We start from the raw sequence: 18,553 nt of genomic DNA, 5'->3' as shown, positions 1-18,553 counted from the left end.
CTTGTCACTGGCTGCCATTCCGAAAAAGAACCTTTTATCCCATCTCTCTGCCTTCTGTCAGACAGCCAATCCTCTATCCATACCAGTAGCTCACCTCGCACACCATGGGCCCTCACCTTGCTCAGCAGCCTCCCATGTGGCACCTTGTCAAAGGCCTTTTGGAAGTCTAGGTAGACCACATCCACTGGGTTTCCCCGGTCTAACCTGCTTGTCACCTCTTCAAAGAACTCCAACAGGTTTGTCAGGTATGACCTCCCCTTACTAAATCCATGTTGACTTGTTCTAATCCGACCCTGCTCTTCCAAGAATTTGGAAACCTCATCCTTAATGATGGATTCTAGAATTTTACCAACAACCGAGGTTAGGCTAATTGGCTTATAATTTTCCACCTTTTGCCTTGATCCTTTCTTGAACAAGGGGGTTACAACAGCAATCTTCCAATCATCCGGGACTTTCCCTGACTCCAGTGATTTTCGAAAGATCTCAACCAATTCCTCCGCTATTTCCTCAGCCACCTCCCTCAGAACTCTAGGATGTAACCCATCAGGGCCAGGAGATTTATCAATTTTAAGACCTTTTAGCTTTTCTAGCACTTTCTCTTTTGTAATGGCAAACTGAGGTAACTGTGAGAATTAGTGGGTTTCAAACAGATGTCAGTGTTAAGTCGGTTGCCAGACATGGAGACAGAGAGGTCGAGGAAGGGGAGGAAAGTATCAGTGGTGGTCCAGGTGAATTTGAGTTCAGGGTGGAGGGTGTGGGTGAAGTAGATGAACTTTCAAGTTCCTTGTGGGAGCATGAGGCAGAGCAGATAGAGTCATCGTTGTAGTGGAGGCAAAGGTGGGAGATGGTGTCATGTGTAGCTGCGGAAGAGGCACCGTTCTACTTATCCTATGAAGAGGCTGACATGGCTTGGACTCATGTGAGTACCCATAGCTGCTACTCTTTACTTTCCCTTTTACTCCCACTTTCTACAAACCAGCCTCTTTGTAGGATATGTGGAACGGTGCCTCTTCCACAGATACACTGACACCATCTCCTACCTTTCCCTCTGCTACTTCGATGACTGCATCCACACCACCTCACCCTCCCACAAGGAGTTCTCTGCAGTTCATCTACTTCATCCATACCTTCCACTCTGACCTCAAGTTCACTTGGATCATCTCTGACACCTCCCTCCCCTTCCTGGACCTCTCCATCCTCATCTGCGCAATTGAATCAGCACTGACATCTATTTCAAACTCACTAACCCCCACAGCTACCTTAACTACACCTTCTTCCAACTCCCCCACTCCTGCAAAAATGAATCCCATCCTCCCAATTCTTCCGCCTTTGCTGTTTCTGCTCCCAGGATGAGTGATTCCACTCCAGGACATCCCAAATGTCATCCTACCTCAAGGACCGTAATTTCCCCTCCCATGTGATCAACAATGTCCTCAACTGCATCTCCTCCATTTCCCACACCACTGCCCTCAAACCAAACTGCCACAACCACAACAAATATAGAGTCCCACCGAGCCTCACATTTCACCCCAATAATCTCCAAGTCCAACACATTATCATCTGCCATTTCTGCCACTTGCAGTCTGACCCCACCACCAAAATGATATTCCCTTCCTGACTCCTATCGTCCTATCGGCTTTCTGCAGGGAATGTTCTCTCCATGACTCCATCGTTAGGTCCACACTCCCTACCAACCTTTTCTCCAGATCTGGCACCTTTCCGTACAGCTGCAGGAGGTGCAAAACTTGCCCTACCCCCCTCACCACTGCCAAAGCCCCAAAGAATCATTCCAAGTCTGGCAGAGATTCACCTATATTTCCTCTAACCTGATTTATTGCATCCATTGCTCTCGATGTGACGTCCTGTACTTCGGACTGACCGAGTGCAAACTCGGGGACCAATTCAGGGACTCTCTCTTTGGTCCAAGTGCTCCAATCAACCCCACCTTCTGGTTGCCAGCCATTTCAACTCCCCTCTCATTCCCTTGATGACATGTCCATTCTGGGCTTTCTCCACTGTCAAAATAATGCCACACGTAAACTGGAGGAAGAACACCTCAACCTCTGCCTTGGGAGCTTGCAACTATACAGCTTTAAAATAGAATTCATTGGCTTCCAAATTTCCCCATTCCCCACCTCAGCCCAAATCTAGCCCTCTCTCTTCGCCCCACCCCCTTGGCCTCCTAACTTGTCCATTCTCATCCTCACCTATCTGCTCCAGTCTTTCCACCTCACACCTGCATCCATTTATCTCCATCTCACTGATCTTTCCCTCAGTCCGAACCCCTACTTCTATTTATTTTTCAGCCCCCTTCTCCCCTCCCAGTCCTGATGAAAGGTTCCAACCTGAAACATCGACTCCCTTGCTCCCTTCATTCTGCATGACCTGCTGTGCTCTTTCCAGCTCCACATTTTATTGACGCATACTTCCTGAAGAAGGGCTTATGCCCGAAACGTCGATTCTCCTGTTCCCTGGATGCTGCCTGACCTGTTGCGCTTTTCCAGCAACACACTTCCAGCTCTGATCTCCAGCATCTGCAGACCTCACTTTCTCCGCATACTTCCATGTGTCAACCCACACCTTTAACTTATCAGTCTTATTGATTACACTCTTAGCATTAAAAGCCATTCAAACTTGCCTTCATCTCTTAACATACAATGCAGCTGAATTCACTCTGACTTGCATCATTTGCTGGAACATGATATGCCTCTATTTCATCAGCAGAGAGAAAATATTGATAATAGATTTGCTGATCGGTCAGCAAAATACGTTTCATGCTGACCCATGGGTGCCCTTTGCACACCATGGGCTCTCACCTATATTTTCCACAGAATATGTAAGCATTTTCCTAAACATATTTTTCACACACTCAACCTTTTTTGAGAGTTGTCAGCCCTGAGGTACAGTATTTTTGTTCAGATTAAATTATCCAGTATTGTGAGACAATTGGCAGATGACAATGTTTTAGGACAAGTCTTTGTCTTGTCCCAAAGTAAGGAAAGCTACATTATTAATTTATTGCTTCTGAAATGCCTATGGCTAGGAAAACACAAAGAGATAAAAATATAATTTTCATTCAAATTTGATTTGCTCATCACACCACTTGGCATCCATGCCTTCAGTAGTCCCTCTTGATTGTTTAGTACACACAACTCTGGACACCATTATCTCTGTATTCTCATTGCATCTTACCATCAGTCTCTGCCAAGCCAAGTCCCTGCTGCTTCAACTGGTCCGATACTTTGTGCTTTTCACCTTTCATTGTGAGATCAGTATCCTGGCTCATTTTACCCCTATTGAAAAGCAAGAACAGGAGAAAATTGATTAGTGCATTAGAAAAGGAGAAGATCCTGTTTCAGAAGATCAAGATGTCAAATTTATTTAGGTGGAGCAAAGAATCAGCAAGTGGCAAAGACTGGGAGGATTGTATTTACGTCACCAAAGAATAGTGATAATGTTTCACATGGTATACGTCAGGAAATTAGATATTCATCTATCAAGGTGTTTTTTTGTAATTCATTCATGGGATGTGGTCATCAGTGGCTTGATTAGCATTTATTGTCTATTGCTAATTTCTCTTTAGAAGATGGTGATTAGCTGCTTTCTTGAAGTCCTGCAGTGCTTGGGATGTAGGCACACCCATCATGCTGTTGAGGAAAAAGGTTCCAGGATTTTGACAGTGAACAGAAACAGTGAACAAAGTTCGGTTGAGCTGTGGCTTAGAGGGGTACTTGCAGGTGGTGGTGCTATGCATCTTTTGCCCTTCTCCTTCTCGGTGATTGAAGTCACTGGTTTGGAAAGTGGTGCTGAAGGAGTCTTGGTGAATTATTGCAATACATCTTATAGATAGTACACACGACTGTCACAGTGTATCTCTGATAGAGGATGTAAATGATGAAAATGATAGATTGGGTGGACATTAAAACAGGCAGTTTTGGCCTGAATGGTGTCAATCATCTTGACAGTTGTTGAGCTGCCCTCATCCAAGCAAATGGGAAATATTCCATCGCATGCCTGTATTCCGAATTGTAGATGGTGGATAGGCTACAGGAAGTTGGCAGGTGAGTTACCAACCTTTAACCTTGTAACTACATTATTAATGGCTGCTGATGTTCATTTTCTGGTCAGAAGGTAACCCCCAAGATATTGCAGTGGGGGATTCAATGATGGTAATGACATTGAATGTCAAAGGGTGATGATTAGATTCATTCGTGTTAGGGATGGTCAATGTTTGGCACTTGAGTGATGCAAATGTTACCTGCACATATGATGCTGCACACATGGTTATTGTCCAGGTCTTGCTGTATATGGACATGGACTGCTTCAGTATCTGCAGAGTCATAAATGGTGTTTAACATTGTGCAATCATCAGTGAATATTCCCACTTTCTAAGAGGATTATAATGTGGTCAGCCTCAGGATCCAGAGCATTTCAGAATTCAACAAAGGATGACCAAGAAAGTGATAGAAAGAGAAAATAAAATATTGAAATAAACTTGTGAATAACATTAAAATATCCTATCTCCAGATGTGCTGAGTTTCTCCAGCAATTTCTGTTTTTATTTCGGATCTCAAGAATTTGCAGTGTTTTGGTTCTATTTTAGTAGAACTAAAGTTTGTTAGGTCCCTCCACTTACATTAGGGTTACATCCCAGAGTGTTGAAAGATGTGGATACAGAGGTTATAGATGAATTAATGACCATCTTTTAAAAGCTTATAGATTCTGGAACAGTTCATGTCGAGTGGAAAGTAGCAAAAGCAATGCTTCTATTTAAGAAAGAAAGGAAAGAGTAAATTGGTGTGAAGTACAGATCTGTGAGCCCTCAGGATCTGATATATTTCAATAGTATCATTTCCTATTGCTGTTAACAACAGTGAGCATTAGCCCAGCCTTTTCCACCTTTCCTCACAAGACAATATTTACATCCCAAGAATCAACTTAATGTTAAGGCTTTTTGGGGTGGGGGTGGGGGGGATGGGGAAGTGGGTGCAGAAAGAGACTGTAAGAATAATTCTAGGGAAAAATCTTTGATTTAGGAAAAGTTTGTTCTGTCCTTCTTGAAAAAGAGAAGATTGAAAGGAGATTTAATTGAAGTGTTCAAAATCATAAGGGGTCTGGACGGAATAGATAGAGAGTGATTGTTCCCATTGGTGGATAAATTGAACATCGGTTTAAGGCAAGAGGTAGAAGACTAAGGGAAGAGTTAAGATTTTTTTTTCACTTAGAGGTTGTTGGGAGTCCGGACTCTCAGAGGGTCATTGAGTCAGAAATACTTGTAACATTCAAGTAGTATTTACATATTCGCTTGCACTTCCACAGCCTCCAGGGCTATGGGCCAAAAACTAGGAAAGGGAATTACAGTAATCAGATATTTATTGACCAGTGCAGGCACAATGGGCTGAATGGCCTTCTTCTGTGCTGTAAATGTCTATGAGAAACAGAGATGGAGGTTTAAGGTAATTGCCTAAGGAAACAATAATAATATGAAAAAGACACAGTTAATAGTAAAATATAATTTCCTTCTTCTGTCTCCCTTATTTTTTGAATAGAAGTGTTAAATTTGTCCAATCTACTGTGAACTTTTCAGAATCTTGGGAAGATTGCAAACAATGTGAGGTTATTCATTTTAGATTGGGAAAAGATAGATCAGGGTACTTTCTGGATGGTATGAAGTTAAATACAATGGATGTCCAAAGAGACCTAGGGGGGTTTAGATGCACAGATTTTTACAAAGTCACCAATAGGTGCAGAAAATAATAAAGAAAGTTAATGGTATGCTAGAACAAAGACTGAAATTGCTGGAGAGACTCAGCAGGTCTGGCAACATCTGTGGGAAGAAAGCAGAGTTAACATTTTGTGACCAGCAATTCTTCATCAGAATGGAATGCTGGCCTTTATAACTAGTGAGTTGGAGTAAAAGGATGCACAAGTTATACAAAAACTCTGGTTAGACCTCACTTGGAGTACTGAGACCAGAACTGGGCACCACACCTTAGGAAGGATATATTGGTCTTGGAGGGAGTGCAATGCAGGTTTACAAGAATGACACCTGGACTTCAGGCTTAAGTTATGAGGAGAGATTATACAAATAAGACCTATAGAATTTAGAAAACTATGTGATCTGACAAAGTTTTCAAGGCATTAATGGGAAAAGATAGGGATTCCATCTACTGCTTGGGGATTCCAGAACTAGGGCATAGTCTGAGAATTAGGTCCAGACTGCATAGATGATAGGATGCCCTTCTACACACAGAGTAGGAGAGGATTGGAACTCCCTTCCACAAATGGCAGTGGATGCTCATTTAATTGTTAACTTTACATCTGAGATGGATTTTTGTTAAGCAAAGTATTAAGGGATACGGGCCAAATGCAGGTAAAAGGAGTTAAGCCATATATCATCCATAATCTCACTGAATGGTGGAACAGGCTCAAGGAGCTGAATGTCCTACTCCTGTTGCTATATTCTTGTGCTGTTCAACATGATAGTAGTCCAGTGCTGTAGCTTAACAAGGTTGACATTTTTTAGTTACGCTTGACGCTGCTCAGGTTTGGCCTTGTGTGCTCTTCACTGAACCAGGGGTTACCTTTGACCAAATGTTGAACTGGGCTAGAAAAGAGCTGGTCAGAAAGCTAGGAGTTCTGTGGCAATTAACTCACCTGCTGACTCCTCAAAATGTGTTCACCATTTACAAGGGCAAAAGTCAGGAATATAGTGGAACAGAACATAGAACAGTACAGCATAGGGACACCAGGCCTGTGTAAAAATTGTCTCACACATCTCTTTTAAACTTCTCCCCCCTCACTTTAAACCTATTTGATATGTTCACTATGGGAGAAAAAGACTGACTATCCACCATCTACATGTCTCTCATAATCGATGTACATCTATCAGGTCGCTACTCAGCCTACGATGCTCTATTCAAAACAATCCAAGTTTGTCCAACCTCTCCTTATAACTAACACACTCCAATCCAAGCAACATCCCAGTAAACATTTTTTGCACCTTTTCCAAAGCCTTGACATTCTTTCTATGGTGTGGCAATCAAGAACTGTACCCAATATTTCAAATGTAGCCGAATTAAAGTTTTATACAACTGCAACATGATTGCCGACTTTTACACTCACTATACCAACCAGTGAAGGCAAGCATGCCAAATGCTTTCTTTACCCTCTTTTCCACTTGTGTTGACACATTCATGGAGCTATGGACTTGTACCTCAAGATCCTTCTTTACATCAGTGCTCCATCCAACTTCCCAAATTATCTACATTCTGCTGTATCCTTTGACAATCTTCCTACCCACAACACTACCAATTTGCATGTTGTCCACAAACTTACTAATTAGATCACATACATTTTTATTCAAATCATTTGTATAAATATATTACAAATAGCTATGGTCCCAGCACTGATCCTTGTGGAATACCACTGATCACAGATGCCCAGTGAGAAAACCCAAAATATAGAACATTACAGCGCAGTACAGGCCCTTCAGCTCTCAGTGTTGTGCTAACCTGTGGAACCAATCTGAAGCCCATCTATTCCACACTATTCCATTTTCATCCATATGTATATCCAATGACCATTTAAATGCTCTTAAAGTTGGCGAGTCTACTATTGCTGCAGGCAGTGTATCCCACTCCCCTCCTACTTTGAGTAAAGAAACTACCTCTGACATCTGTCCTATATCTATCACCCTTCAATTTAAAGCTATGTCCCCTCATGTTAGCCATCACCATCTGAGGAAAAAGGCTCTCCTTGTCCACCCTATCTCACCCTCTGATTATCTTATATGTCTCAATTAAATCAGCTCTCAACCTTCTTCTCTCTAACGAAAACAGCCTCAAGTCCCTCAGCCTTTCTTCATAAGACCTTCCCTCCATACCAAGCAACATCCTCGTAAATCTCCTTTGAACCCTTTCAAAAGCTTTCACATCCTTCTTATAATGTGGTGACCAGAACTGAACACAAAACTCCAATTGCGACCACACCAGAGTTTTGTACAGGTGTAGCATAACCTCATGGTTCCGGAACTCGATCCCTCTATTAATAAAAGCTAAAACATTGTATGCCTTCTTAACAACCCTGTCAACCTGGGTGGCAACTATCAAGGATCTATGTACATTGATATCAAGATCTCTCTGTTCATCAACACTACCAAGAATTTTGCCATTCACCCAGTACTGTTTATTCCTGTTTCTCCTTCCAAAGTGAATCACCTTCCATTTTCCACATTAAACTCTATTTGCCACCTCTCAGCCCAGCTCTGCAGCTTATCTATGTCCCTCTGTAACCTGCAGCATTCTCCTTCAGCACTATCCACAACTCCACCGACCTTAGTGTCATCCGCAGATTTACTAACCCATCCTTCTATGCCCTCATCTAGGTCATTTATAAAAATGACAAACAGCAGTGGCCTGAAAATAAATGCTTGCGGTACACCATGAGTAACTGAATTCCATGAAGAATGTTTCCCATCAACCAACACCCTCTGTCTTCTTTCAGCTAGCCAATTTCTGATCCAAACCATGAAATCACCCTCAATCCAATGCCTCTGTATTTTGTACAATAGCCTACCATGGGAAACTTTATCAAACACCTCACTGAAGTTCACTTACACCACATCAGTCACTTTACCTTCATCCACCTGTTTGGTCACCTTCCCAAAGAACTCAATAAGCTTTGTGAGACATGACCTACCCCTCACAAAACTATTGTGTTGACTATCCATAATCAATGTACTCCTCTCTAGATGATTATAAATCCTATCTCTTATAATCTTTTCCAACACTTTACTCACAACTGAAGTAAGGCTCACTGGTCTATAATTACCAGGGTTGTCTCTACTCCGCTTCTTGAACAAAGGACAACATTTGCTATCCTCCAGTCTTCAGGCACTATTCCTGTAGACAATGACGACATAAAGATCAAAGCCAAAAGCTCTACAATCTCTTCCCTAGCTTCCCAGAGAATCCTGGGATAAATTCTATTCAGCCCAGGGAAGTTAACTATTTTCACACTTTCCAGAATTGCTAACACCTCCTCCTTGTGAACCTCAATCCCTTCTCATCCAGTAGTCTGCACCTCAGTATTATTCTCGACAACCTTTGTCCTTAGCCAGTGTGAATACTGATGAAACATATTCATTTAGTGGTTACCCTATTTCCTTGGATTCCACCCACAACCTTCTACTATTATCCTTGACTGGCTCTAATCTTACTCTATTCTGGATTAGTGGTGTTGGAAGAGCACAGCAGTTCAGGCAGCATCCAAGGAGCTTTGAAATCGACGTTTCGGGCAAAAGCCCTTCATCAGGAATAAAGGCAGTGAGCCTGGAGCATGGAGAGGTAAGCTTACTCTAGTCATTCTTTAATTCCTTAAATATCCATAGAAAGCCTTAGGGTTTTCATTGATCCTACCTGCCAATGACTTCTCATGTTCCCTCTTGGCTCTTCTTAGCTTTCTCTTTCAGAAAACACCTTTCACAATTACCCTTGCTTTTCCATGACCAAGCCAATTTTAGATTCATGGATGCCATGTGACTTAATCCCCTGCACAATTCTATCATGAGGTACCTTATCAGTTGCTTAGTAAAATCAATGTAGACAATATCCACTGCCCTACTCTCATCAATCATCTTCATTACTTTCTCAAAACATTGAATCAAGTTTGTGAGACAAGACCTCCTGCACAAAGCCATGCTGACTATCCCTAATAAATCCATTCTTCTCCAAATATGAGCAAAGCCTATTCCTAAAAGTCATCTCCCGTAATTTCTCTACTACTGGTGTAAGGTTCACCAGCTTATAATTCCTTCAATTATCTTTTGTCGCCCTTTTAATACAAAGGAACAGCCTTGGCTATTTTCCAGTCTTCTGAGGCTAAAAATCTCTGTCACGGCCCCAGCAATTCCTCCTTTGCCTCTTTCAGTATCCTGGGAGAGATCCCATCAAACACTGGAAAACAGTAAATACTTTACTGTTCTTCAAAACACCTAACACTTCTAATATCAGCATGCCCCAAAATATCAACATATCCCCTCCCTAAGCTTACCATTATCCATGTCCTTCTCTGTGGTGAATACCAATGTATAGTACTCATTAAGGACCTTACCCCTTCATCTGACTCCATGCATAAGTGCTCTTCTTGGGCCTTGAGTGGATCTATCCTTTCCCTCACTATCCTCTTGCTCCTAATATGCATATAAAATGCCTTGGGAATCTCCTTAATTTTATTTGCTAAGGACATTTCATGGCCTCTAATTAGCCTTCCTAATTCCTTGTTTAAGTTCTTTCCTGCTTCTTTTATATTCCTCAAGGGCCTTGTCTGATTTCAATTTCCCAAACCTGACAGATGTTACCTTTTTCTTTTTGACTAAACCTTTAGTACCTCTTGTCATCCAGCATCCTGAATCTTACCGTCCTTACCTTTCACCTTCACAGGGATATGCTGGTCTTAAACTCTGAACAACTGGCCTTTAAAAGACTCTCACATGTCAAATGTAGATACACCCTCAAACAGCTGTCAGCAATTCAGTTTATTCATTTTCTGTCTATTACTGTTGCAATTAGCCTTCTTCCAATTTAGCAAGCTCAGAGGCCTGAAAGACCTGTTCCATGGCGTATTGTTCTTTGTTCACACTTTCACTTGAGGATCACCCTTATCTTTATCTCTAACTATCTTAAGACTTACAGAATTATGATTACCATTCCCAAAAAGCTGCACCACTGATATTTCAATCATGTGACCAGGCTCGTTTCCCCAGTACGAGGTTCAGTACAGCCTCTTCCCTCATTGGGCTAACTACATATTGTTTCAAGAGTCCTTCTTGGATGCACCTAAATTCTGCCCAATCTAAGCCCTTGGCACTAAGGAAGGTCTTGTCAATATTGGGGGAAACTAAAATCACTCACTTCAGCAACCCTGTTGCTTTTATATCTTTCCATGATCTGTCCATGCATGTGTTCCTCTATCATTCACTGGCTATTGGGAGGCCCACAGTCTAACCCCATCGGAGTGATTACACTTTCCTTATTCTTGCATTCTACCCATATGGCCTCACTGGATGAGCCCTTCAAAATGTCTTCTATTAGTGCAGCTGTGACATTCTCCTTATTCAGTCATGCAAATCCCCCACCAACGTTTACATCCTTTCTATTACGCCTGAAACATCTAAACCCTGAAACACTGAGCTGCCAGTCTTGCCCTTCTCTCAATCACGTTTCTGGAATAGCTGCAGCATTGTAGCTCCATGTACTAACCCATGCTTTAAGCTCACCTACCTTACCTGTTACACTTCTTGTATTAAATTAAGTCAAATCACTTCAGACCACCAGTCTTTCCATGTTCGTTGACCTAGCCCTGCTTGTTCTTTCTGCTGGACTTAGTGACTAAGCCTCCACCACAAATATCTCACATGTTGACCTACTGCTTTAGTTCGACCCATCATTCCTATCCCCAATCCCCACCAATCTACACTAGTTTAAACCCTCCTTAGCGACACTAGCACATGTCACATCTCCCTGCAAGGATATTGGTGCCCCTCCAGTTTAGGTGTAATCTGGCCTTCTTATGCAGGTCCCTCCTGACCTGGAAGAGATCCCAATGATCAACATTTCTGATACCCTCCCTTCTAGCACTAGCTCTTTAGCCACATATTCAACTATATAATCTTCCTATTTTTGGCCTCACTAGCACGTGGCACAAGGAGTAATCCAGAGATTACACCCTAGAGGTCCTGCTTTTCAACTTTCTATCTTATTCCCTAAATTTCCTTTGCAGGACCTCATATCTCTTTCTGCCTATGTCATTAGTATCAATGTGGATCATGACTTTTAGTTGTTCAACCACCCCTTTAGAATATCCTGTGCTTGCTCAGAGATACCCTTGACCCTGGCATCAGGGAGGCTTCACACCATCCTATCGCCCCTCAAAATATCTATCTGTGCCTCTGACTATACAGTCCCCTATCACTATTGGTCCCCTAGAATTTGACACTTCTTGCTGCATAAAAGATCCAATTGCAGTGGCATTGATCTAGCTGTGTTGTTACTTTCCCCTGAGAGGTCATCCCCTCCAACAAGTATACCTATTTGAGAGGAGAATGGCCATAGGGGCTCCTACACTACCTACCTGCCCCTCCTGGCAGTCACCGATCTATCTGGTTGAACATTTGGTATGACTACATCTCTGAAACACATACCTATAAAATCTTCTGCCTCCTGAATGCTCCTCATATCAGAATTATTGGAGTTAGTTTCTGTCATGCATGTGTGCCTTGACTGCTCATGGAGATTAAGTCACAAAATTGTTGCAGTGCTCAATGAGGCAATTTGGCTCATTGTCCTTACGCTGGGTCTCTCTTCATGGTGACAGCTTCTTTCCAGAAATAGCCCACAAGCCATTATATCTCAATATGGTACTTAATAAGTCACCAGTGTGCCTTCACTTGGGGTCAAGGACCTGAGGAGCAGCTTTGCCTTCCCAACATGAGTTATCAATCAATGAACTGGCTGCTGCTTTGCTCAGATACCCCAATAGGAGGCAATGGTTGTGCTGGTATGATACTCACCAGGACCCTGCTGAGTGGTGAGTGGCAACTGCAAGTTGCAGGAGCAGGGGAGTGGTTTTGAACAGACATCCACTGCCTTTTCAATGCTGAGTCATTTGTCATGTACAGTGCATGACAAGAAACTGGATGTTACTTTAGTAACTATAAAATTTCTTCTTATTAATTTTGATCTCCTTGGCAAGTTTCCTTTCATTATCCTTTTCATCAGCTCTTATAATCTGCTTTGCGGCCCTTTGTTGATCTTTGTATCTTTCCTATTCAGCAGGATCTGTGCTTTTTGTGCATTTTTGTAAGACTTTTCTTTTAGTTTTATTCTATCCCTTATCTTTTTAGTTGTCCATGACTTTTTTTGAAGTTGGAGCTTCTCCTTCTCAGGGGTGTAAGCTAGTTTCGTGTTGTGTTAAAAGTTTCTTTTCTTTATTTATTGCAAAAATATTCTTTATTCATAATAAATCTTTATGTACATAAAGTTACGGAAGCAGTCTCTGCAGCAAGAAGATCAAACAAAACATTGGAATTTGGCATTCCCTCCAGTTCCAAAAACCCAAAACATTCTTACTTATACAGGATGATATGTGCATACATTTGAGGCACTGAGTGAGTCTGATAAATGAATAGACCCCATTGTACTTTGGCATTACGACCTTAAACAGTGATATTTCCCCACTGCACCTTGGCAGCAGCTGCTTCAAGCTTTAGTGCATCCCTCAGCACGTCGTCCTGGACCTTGGAGTGTGCTCGTCTGCAACACTCAGCCAAGGTTAACTCTTTGTACTGGAAGACCAGCAAGTTTCAGGCAGACCAAAGAGTATCTTTCATTGAGTTGATGGTCCTCCAGACACAGTCGATGTTCATCTCAGTGTGCGTCCTGGGGAACAGATTAAGGAGCACAGAGTCTTGTGTCACTGAACAGCTCAGGATGAACCTCAACAAAAACCACTGCATCTCTGTCCAGCCCTTCTTTACAAAAGCACATTCGAGAATGAGACGTGCAACAGCCTCTTCACCAGTGCAGGCACTTTGTGGGTAGCATGCAGTCGTGCACAGAGAGTGGGAATGCCTGAAGGCTCTGATGGGCAGTGCCTTTCTCACCATCAGTTCAGCTACATCTTGGTGCTTGTTGAAAAGTTCTGGCAATCAGGCATTCTACAAGTGATTTTGTTGAAATGTTTCTTTAATAATCCTTCACTGTTTTCAGTTCTTTTATTGATTTGCAGATTTTCCACAGTTTACTGTGGGCAGTCTCTGTCTTATCTCATTAAAGTTGGGCTTAACTAATGCTAAAACTCTCGTAACTGTTTCATGCTTTTCATTCTCAAATGTGATGTTGAACTTAATCATGTAGTGATCATTATTTGATAAATGCTCACACATAATTATCTAGCTAATTGTTCTGAGGAAGGGTCGCTGGACCCGAAACATTAACTTTAATTTCTCTCCACAGATTCTGCCAGGTCTGCTGAATTTTTCCAACAATTTCTGTTCTTATTTCTGATTAACAGCATCTGCAGTTCTTTGGTTTTTGTTTAGCTGGCTAATTATATCTGACTCATTATTCATTACTAAATCCAATCTTATCCAACGATTGTCTCCTTGTTGCATCCAGACACATTGCTGTAAGAAACTATCACAGAATTGATTGATTTATTGTCACGTGTACCGAAGTACAGTGAAAAACTTTGTTTACAAGCAATACAGGCAGATCATAGCAAGCAAATCAGAGGTTGTAAAAAGACTTTGACAGAGTCTTATAGTTTACATTGCACAGGACATGCACTTGGTGAGATCAACATTAGTAAGATCATCATTAGTTGAAGCTAGAGAGTCCATTCATCAGTCTAATAATGGTTGGGAAGCTGTTCCTGAACTTTTTGGCGTGTGTGTTCAGGCTTCTATATCTTCTGCCTGACAGAAGAGGTTGTAGGAAATCATTACAGGGTTGTGATTGGTTTTTGAAGATGTTGGTAGTCTTTCCGTGGCAGCGAGCCATGTAAATGGAGTCCCTGGATAGAAGGTTGGCTTCCATGAAGGTCTGGGCTGTGCACACAACCTTCTGTAGTTTCTTAAGATCCTGGACAGAGCAGTTGCCGTACTAGGCCGTTATACAGTATGCTTTCTGTGATGCATCTGTAGAAATTGGTGAGGGCCCTTATGGATATGCCAAATTTCCAGAGTTGTCTGAGAAAGAATAGGCATTTTTGTACCTTCTTGACTGTTGCATTGACATGGGAAGTCCAGGACAGGTTGTTGGTTTTTGCCACTCCTAGGAACTTAGTGCTCACCACTCTCTGAACTTCAGTTCCATTGATGTAGATGGGGACATGTTCTCCTCCTTTCTGAAGTTGATGATCAGTTCTTCAGTTTTATCGACGTTGAGAGGTTTTTCTCATTGCACCACATGACCAAGCCCTCTATCTCCCTTCTAAATTTTGACTCGTTATTGTTAGATATCCATCCTAATTTGTGGCGTTATCAGCAAACTTGTAGATGGCGTTCATTTAGAAGGGAGCTCCAGTGTTGAGCGTTATTGTGGACGAGGTGCAGTTACCTATCTTCACTGATTGAGGTCTGTGGGTCCGGAAGCTGAGGATCCAGTTGCAGACGGTGGAACCGAGATCAAGGTCACTGAGTTTTGAGATCAGTTTGGAGGGGATAATGATGTTGCAGGTGGAGCTGTAGTCAATGAGCAGATGTCTGACCTAGGTGTTCTTGTTGTCCAGATGTTCCAGGGATGAGTGCAGGGCTGTGGACATGGCATCTGCTGGGGACCTGTTACATCAGTAGGCAAACTGTAGAGGATTGAGGCAGGCTGGGAGACAAGAGTTGATGTGGGCCATGACCAGCTTCTCAAAGCCCTTCATGATTATTGAGGTCAGAGCCACTGGACAGTAGTCATTAAGGCAAGTTGCATGTGCTTTCTTAGGTACAGGGATGATGGTGGTCTTCTTGAAGGAGGTGGGAACTTCAGCTTGTAGGGGAGAGGTTGAAGATGTCAGTGAATACCTCTGCCAGTTGGTCCACACAGGATCTAAGTGCTCAGCCAGGGACACCGTCTGGGCCCGACGCTTTCCTTGTGAAGACTGATCTGATGCCTGCAGTGGCACTGAGAGAATAGATGTGTTTGGGGCTGTCTGGGCAGGCGCCACTGGGTTGCTGACATTCTGCTCAAACCGAGCACAGAAATTATTGAGTGCATCAGGCAGGGATGTGTCTTTATCCGCTATCTTGCTCCACTTCATTTTGTATACCGTAATGATGTTTAGGCCTTGGCATTGGCAACAGGAGGAATTCACTATCTTTCTGATAGATGCTTGTCTGGCTTTCCCAATCTAAGTTAAAATTAAAATTCCCCATTTATACAACTTTGGCTTTGCTACACACTTGCCTAATTTCTTCATTTATAGAATCTACTCTAGAGCTGCTGCAGGAGGTCTGTACACAACACCGATTACAGTTTTAAATCTTATACAATTGTTCAGTTCAACCTATCTGGACTCCACTGAATGCTCTCCCTCATTTTATACTTCCTCATCATTGAAGTAATTTTGTTTCTCATTAGTAAGGCTATTCCACTTTCTGTGCCATATTTCCTGGTCATCCTGTAAACCTTATGACATAGTAAATTTAGTTCTCAATCCCGAACATCCTGTAGTCATGTCTCAGTAATAGCTACTATACCATAAACTCCAATTTGAATTTGTGCCTGCAGCTCACTGAACTAATTCCTTATGCTCTATGCATACAAATGTGAAACGACTGCCTCACATTTAGCATAGTCTTGGACAATGAAAGGAGCAGTTACTGTGGGAAGATACTTAATTGGGGAAAAGGAAATAATGATGCTATCAGACAGGAGTTGGGAAGTACAGACTGGGAGCAATTGTTCCACAGAAAGGGCACAGCAGACATGTAGAGACTATTTAAGGAGCAGTTGTTGTGGGTGATGCACAAATTTGTTCCTCTGAGACAGGTAAGAAGGGGTAAGATTAAGAAACTTTGGATGACGAGAACAGAGGGAGTTCTCGTCAAAAGGAAGAAGGCAGCTTACGTAAGGTGGAGGAAGCAAGGATCTAGCACAGCTTTAGAGGATTACAGGCTTGCTAGAAAGGAGCTCAAACGTGGACTGAGGAGAGCCAGGAGAGGGCACGAGAAAGGCTTGATAGGAAGGACTAGGGAGAACTCAAAGGCATTTCACTCATATGTGAGGAATAAGAGGATGATCAGGGAGAGGGTAGAGCCGATCAGGGATAGCGGAGGGAACTTGTTCGTGGAGCCTGAGCAGATAGGGGAAGCCCTAAATGAGTTTTTTGCTTCAGTTTCCACCAAGGAAAGGGACCTTGTTGTAAATGAAAGCTTAGAGGAGCTGGGATACAGTTTTGACCAGATCAAGATTGATGAAGTTGATGTGTTAGAAATTCTGGAAAACATTAAGATTGACGAGTCCCTAGGGCCAGACCAGATTTATCCTCGGCTGCTCCAGGAAGCGAGAAAGGAGGTTGCTAAGCCGCTGGTGAGGATATTTGCCTCCTCACTCTCCACGGGATTCATATCAGAGGATTGGAAGGAGGCGAATGTTGTTCCACTTTTCAAGAAGGGGAATAGGGAAATCCCTGGCAATTCCAGACCAGTCAGTCTCACGTGTGTAGTCAGCAAGATTTTAGAAAGAATTCTGAGGGATAGGATTTATGACTATTTGGCAAAGCATAGTGTGATTCAAGGCAGTCAGCATGGCTTTGTGAGGGACAGGTCATGCCTCACAAATCTTATTGAGTTCTTTGAGGAGGTGTCAAGATAGGTTGACGATAGTCGAGCAGTGGATGTGGTGTATGTGGATTTCAGCAAGGCATTTGATAGGGTTCCCCATGGTAGGCTCATTCATAAAATCAGGAAGTATGGGATACATGGAGATTTGGCCATCTGGATTCAGAATTGGCTGGCTGACAGAAGTCAGAGAGTGGTTGTAGATGGAAAGTATACTGTCTGGAGATCAGTGATGAGTGGGGTCCTGCAGAGCTCTGTTCTTGGGCCTCTGATCTTTGTAGTTTTTAATAAATGACTTGGATGAGGAGGTTGAGGGGTGGTTAGTAAATTTGCAGATGACACAAAGTTTGGCGGTGTCGTCGATAATATCGAGAGCTACTGCAGGCTGTGGCGTGACATAGACAGAATGCAGAGCTGGGCTGAGAAATTGCAGATGGAGTTCAACCTGGATAAATGTGAAGTGATGCATTTTGGAAGATGGAACTCAAATGCTGAATCTAGGATTAAAGACAGGATTCTTGGTAGTGTGGAGGAACAGAGGGATCTGGGTGTGAAAGCGCTTAGGTCCCTCAAAGTTGCCACCCAAGTGGATAGGGTTGTTAAGAAAGCATATGGTGTTTTGGCTTTCATTAACAGGGGGATTGAGTTTAAGAGCCACGAGGTTTTGCTGCAGCTCTATAAGTCCCTGGTGAGACCACACTTGGAATATTGTGTCTAGTTCTGGTCGCTCTACTATAGGAAAGATACAGAGGCTTTGGAGGGGGTGCAAAGAAGGTTTACCAGGATGCTGCCTGGACTGGAGGGCTTGCCTTATGAAGAAAGATTGAATAAGCTCAGATTTTTCTCTCTGGAGAGAAGGAGGAAGAGAGGAGACCTGGTCGAGGTGTACAAAATAATGAAGGAATAGATAATAGACAATAGACAATAGGTGCAGGAGTAGGCCATTCTGCCCTTTGAGCCTGCACCACCATCAAATATGATCATGGCTGATCATTCCTAATCAGTATCCTCTTCCTGCCTTATCTCCATAACCCTTGATTCCACTATCTTTGAGAGCTCTATCCAACTCTTTCTTAAATGAATCCAGAGACTGGACCTCGACTGCCCTCTGGGGTAGAGCATTCCACACAGCCACCACTCTCTGGGTGAAGAAGTTTCTCCTCATCGCTGTCCTAAATGGTCTACCCCGTATTTTTAAGCCGTGTCCTCTGGTTCGGCACT

General features: G+C 42.7%; 1 protein-coding gene across 1 annotated transcript in view; it reads right to left on the bottom strand.

The window, feature by feature from the left end:
• pcloa (piccolo presynaptic cytomatrix protein a) overlaps nucleotides 1-18,553 on the bottom strand; it is a 568,528-nt gene that overhangs the window by 14,716 nt on the left and 535,259 nt on the right. Inside the window, exon 24 of the mRNA XM_043713231.1 lies at nucleotides 3,193-3,293. Coding sequence (XP_043569166.1) covers nucleotides 3,193-3,293 — 101 coding nt within the window. The remainder of the gene's footprint in view (nucleotides 1-3,192; nucleotides 3,294-18,553) is intronic.

This window comes from Chiloscyllium plagiosum, chromosome 23 (genome assembly GCF_004010195.1).
Source record: "Chiloscyllium plagiosum isolate BGI_BamShark_2017 chromosome 23, ASM401019v2, whole genome shotgun sequence".
Lineage (NCBI taxonomy): Eukaryota > Metazoa > Chordata > Chondrichthyes > Orectolobiformes > Hemiscylliidae > Chiloscyllium > Chiloscyllium plagiosum.
The sequence above is the reverse complement of the archived record's forward strand: the minus strand, read 5'-3'. Positions and strand labels throughout refer to the sequence as shown.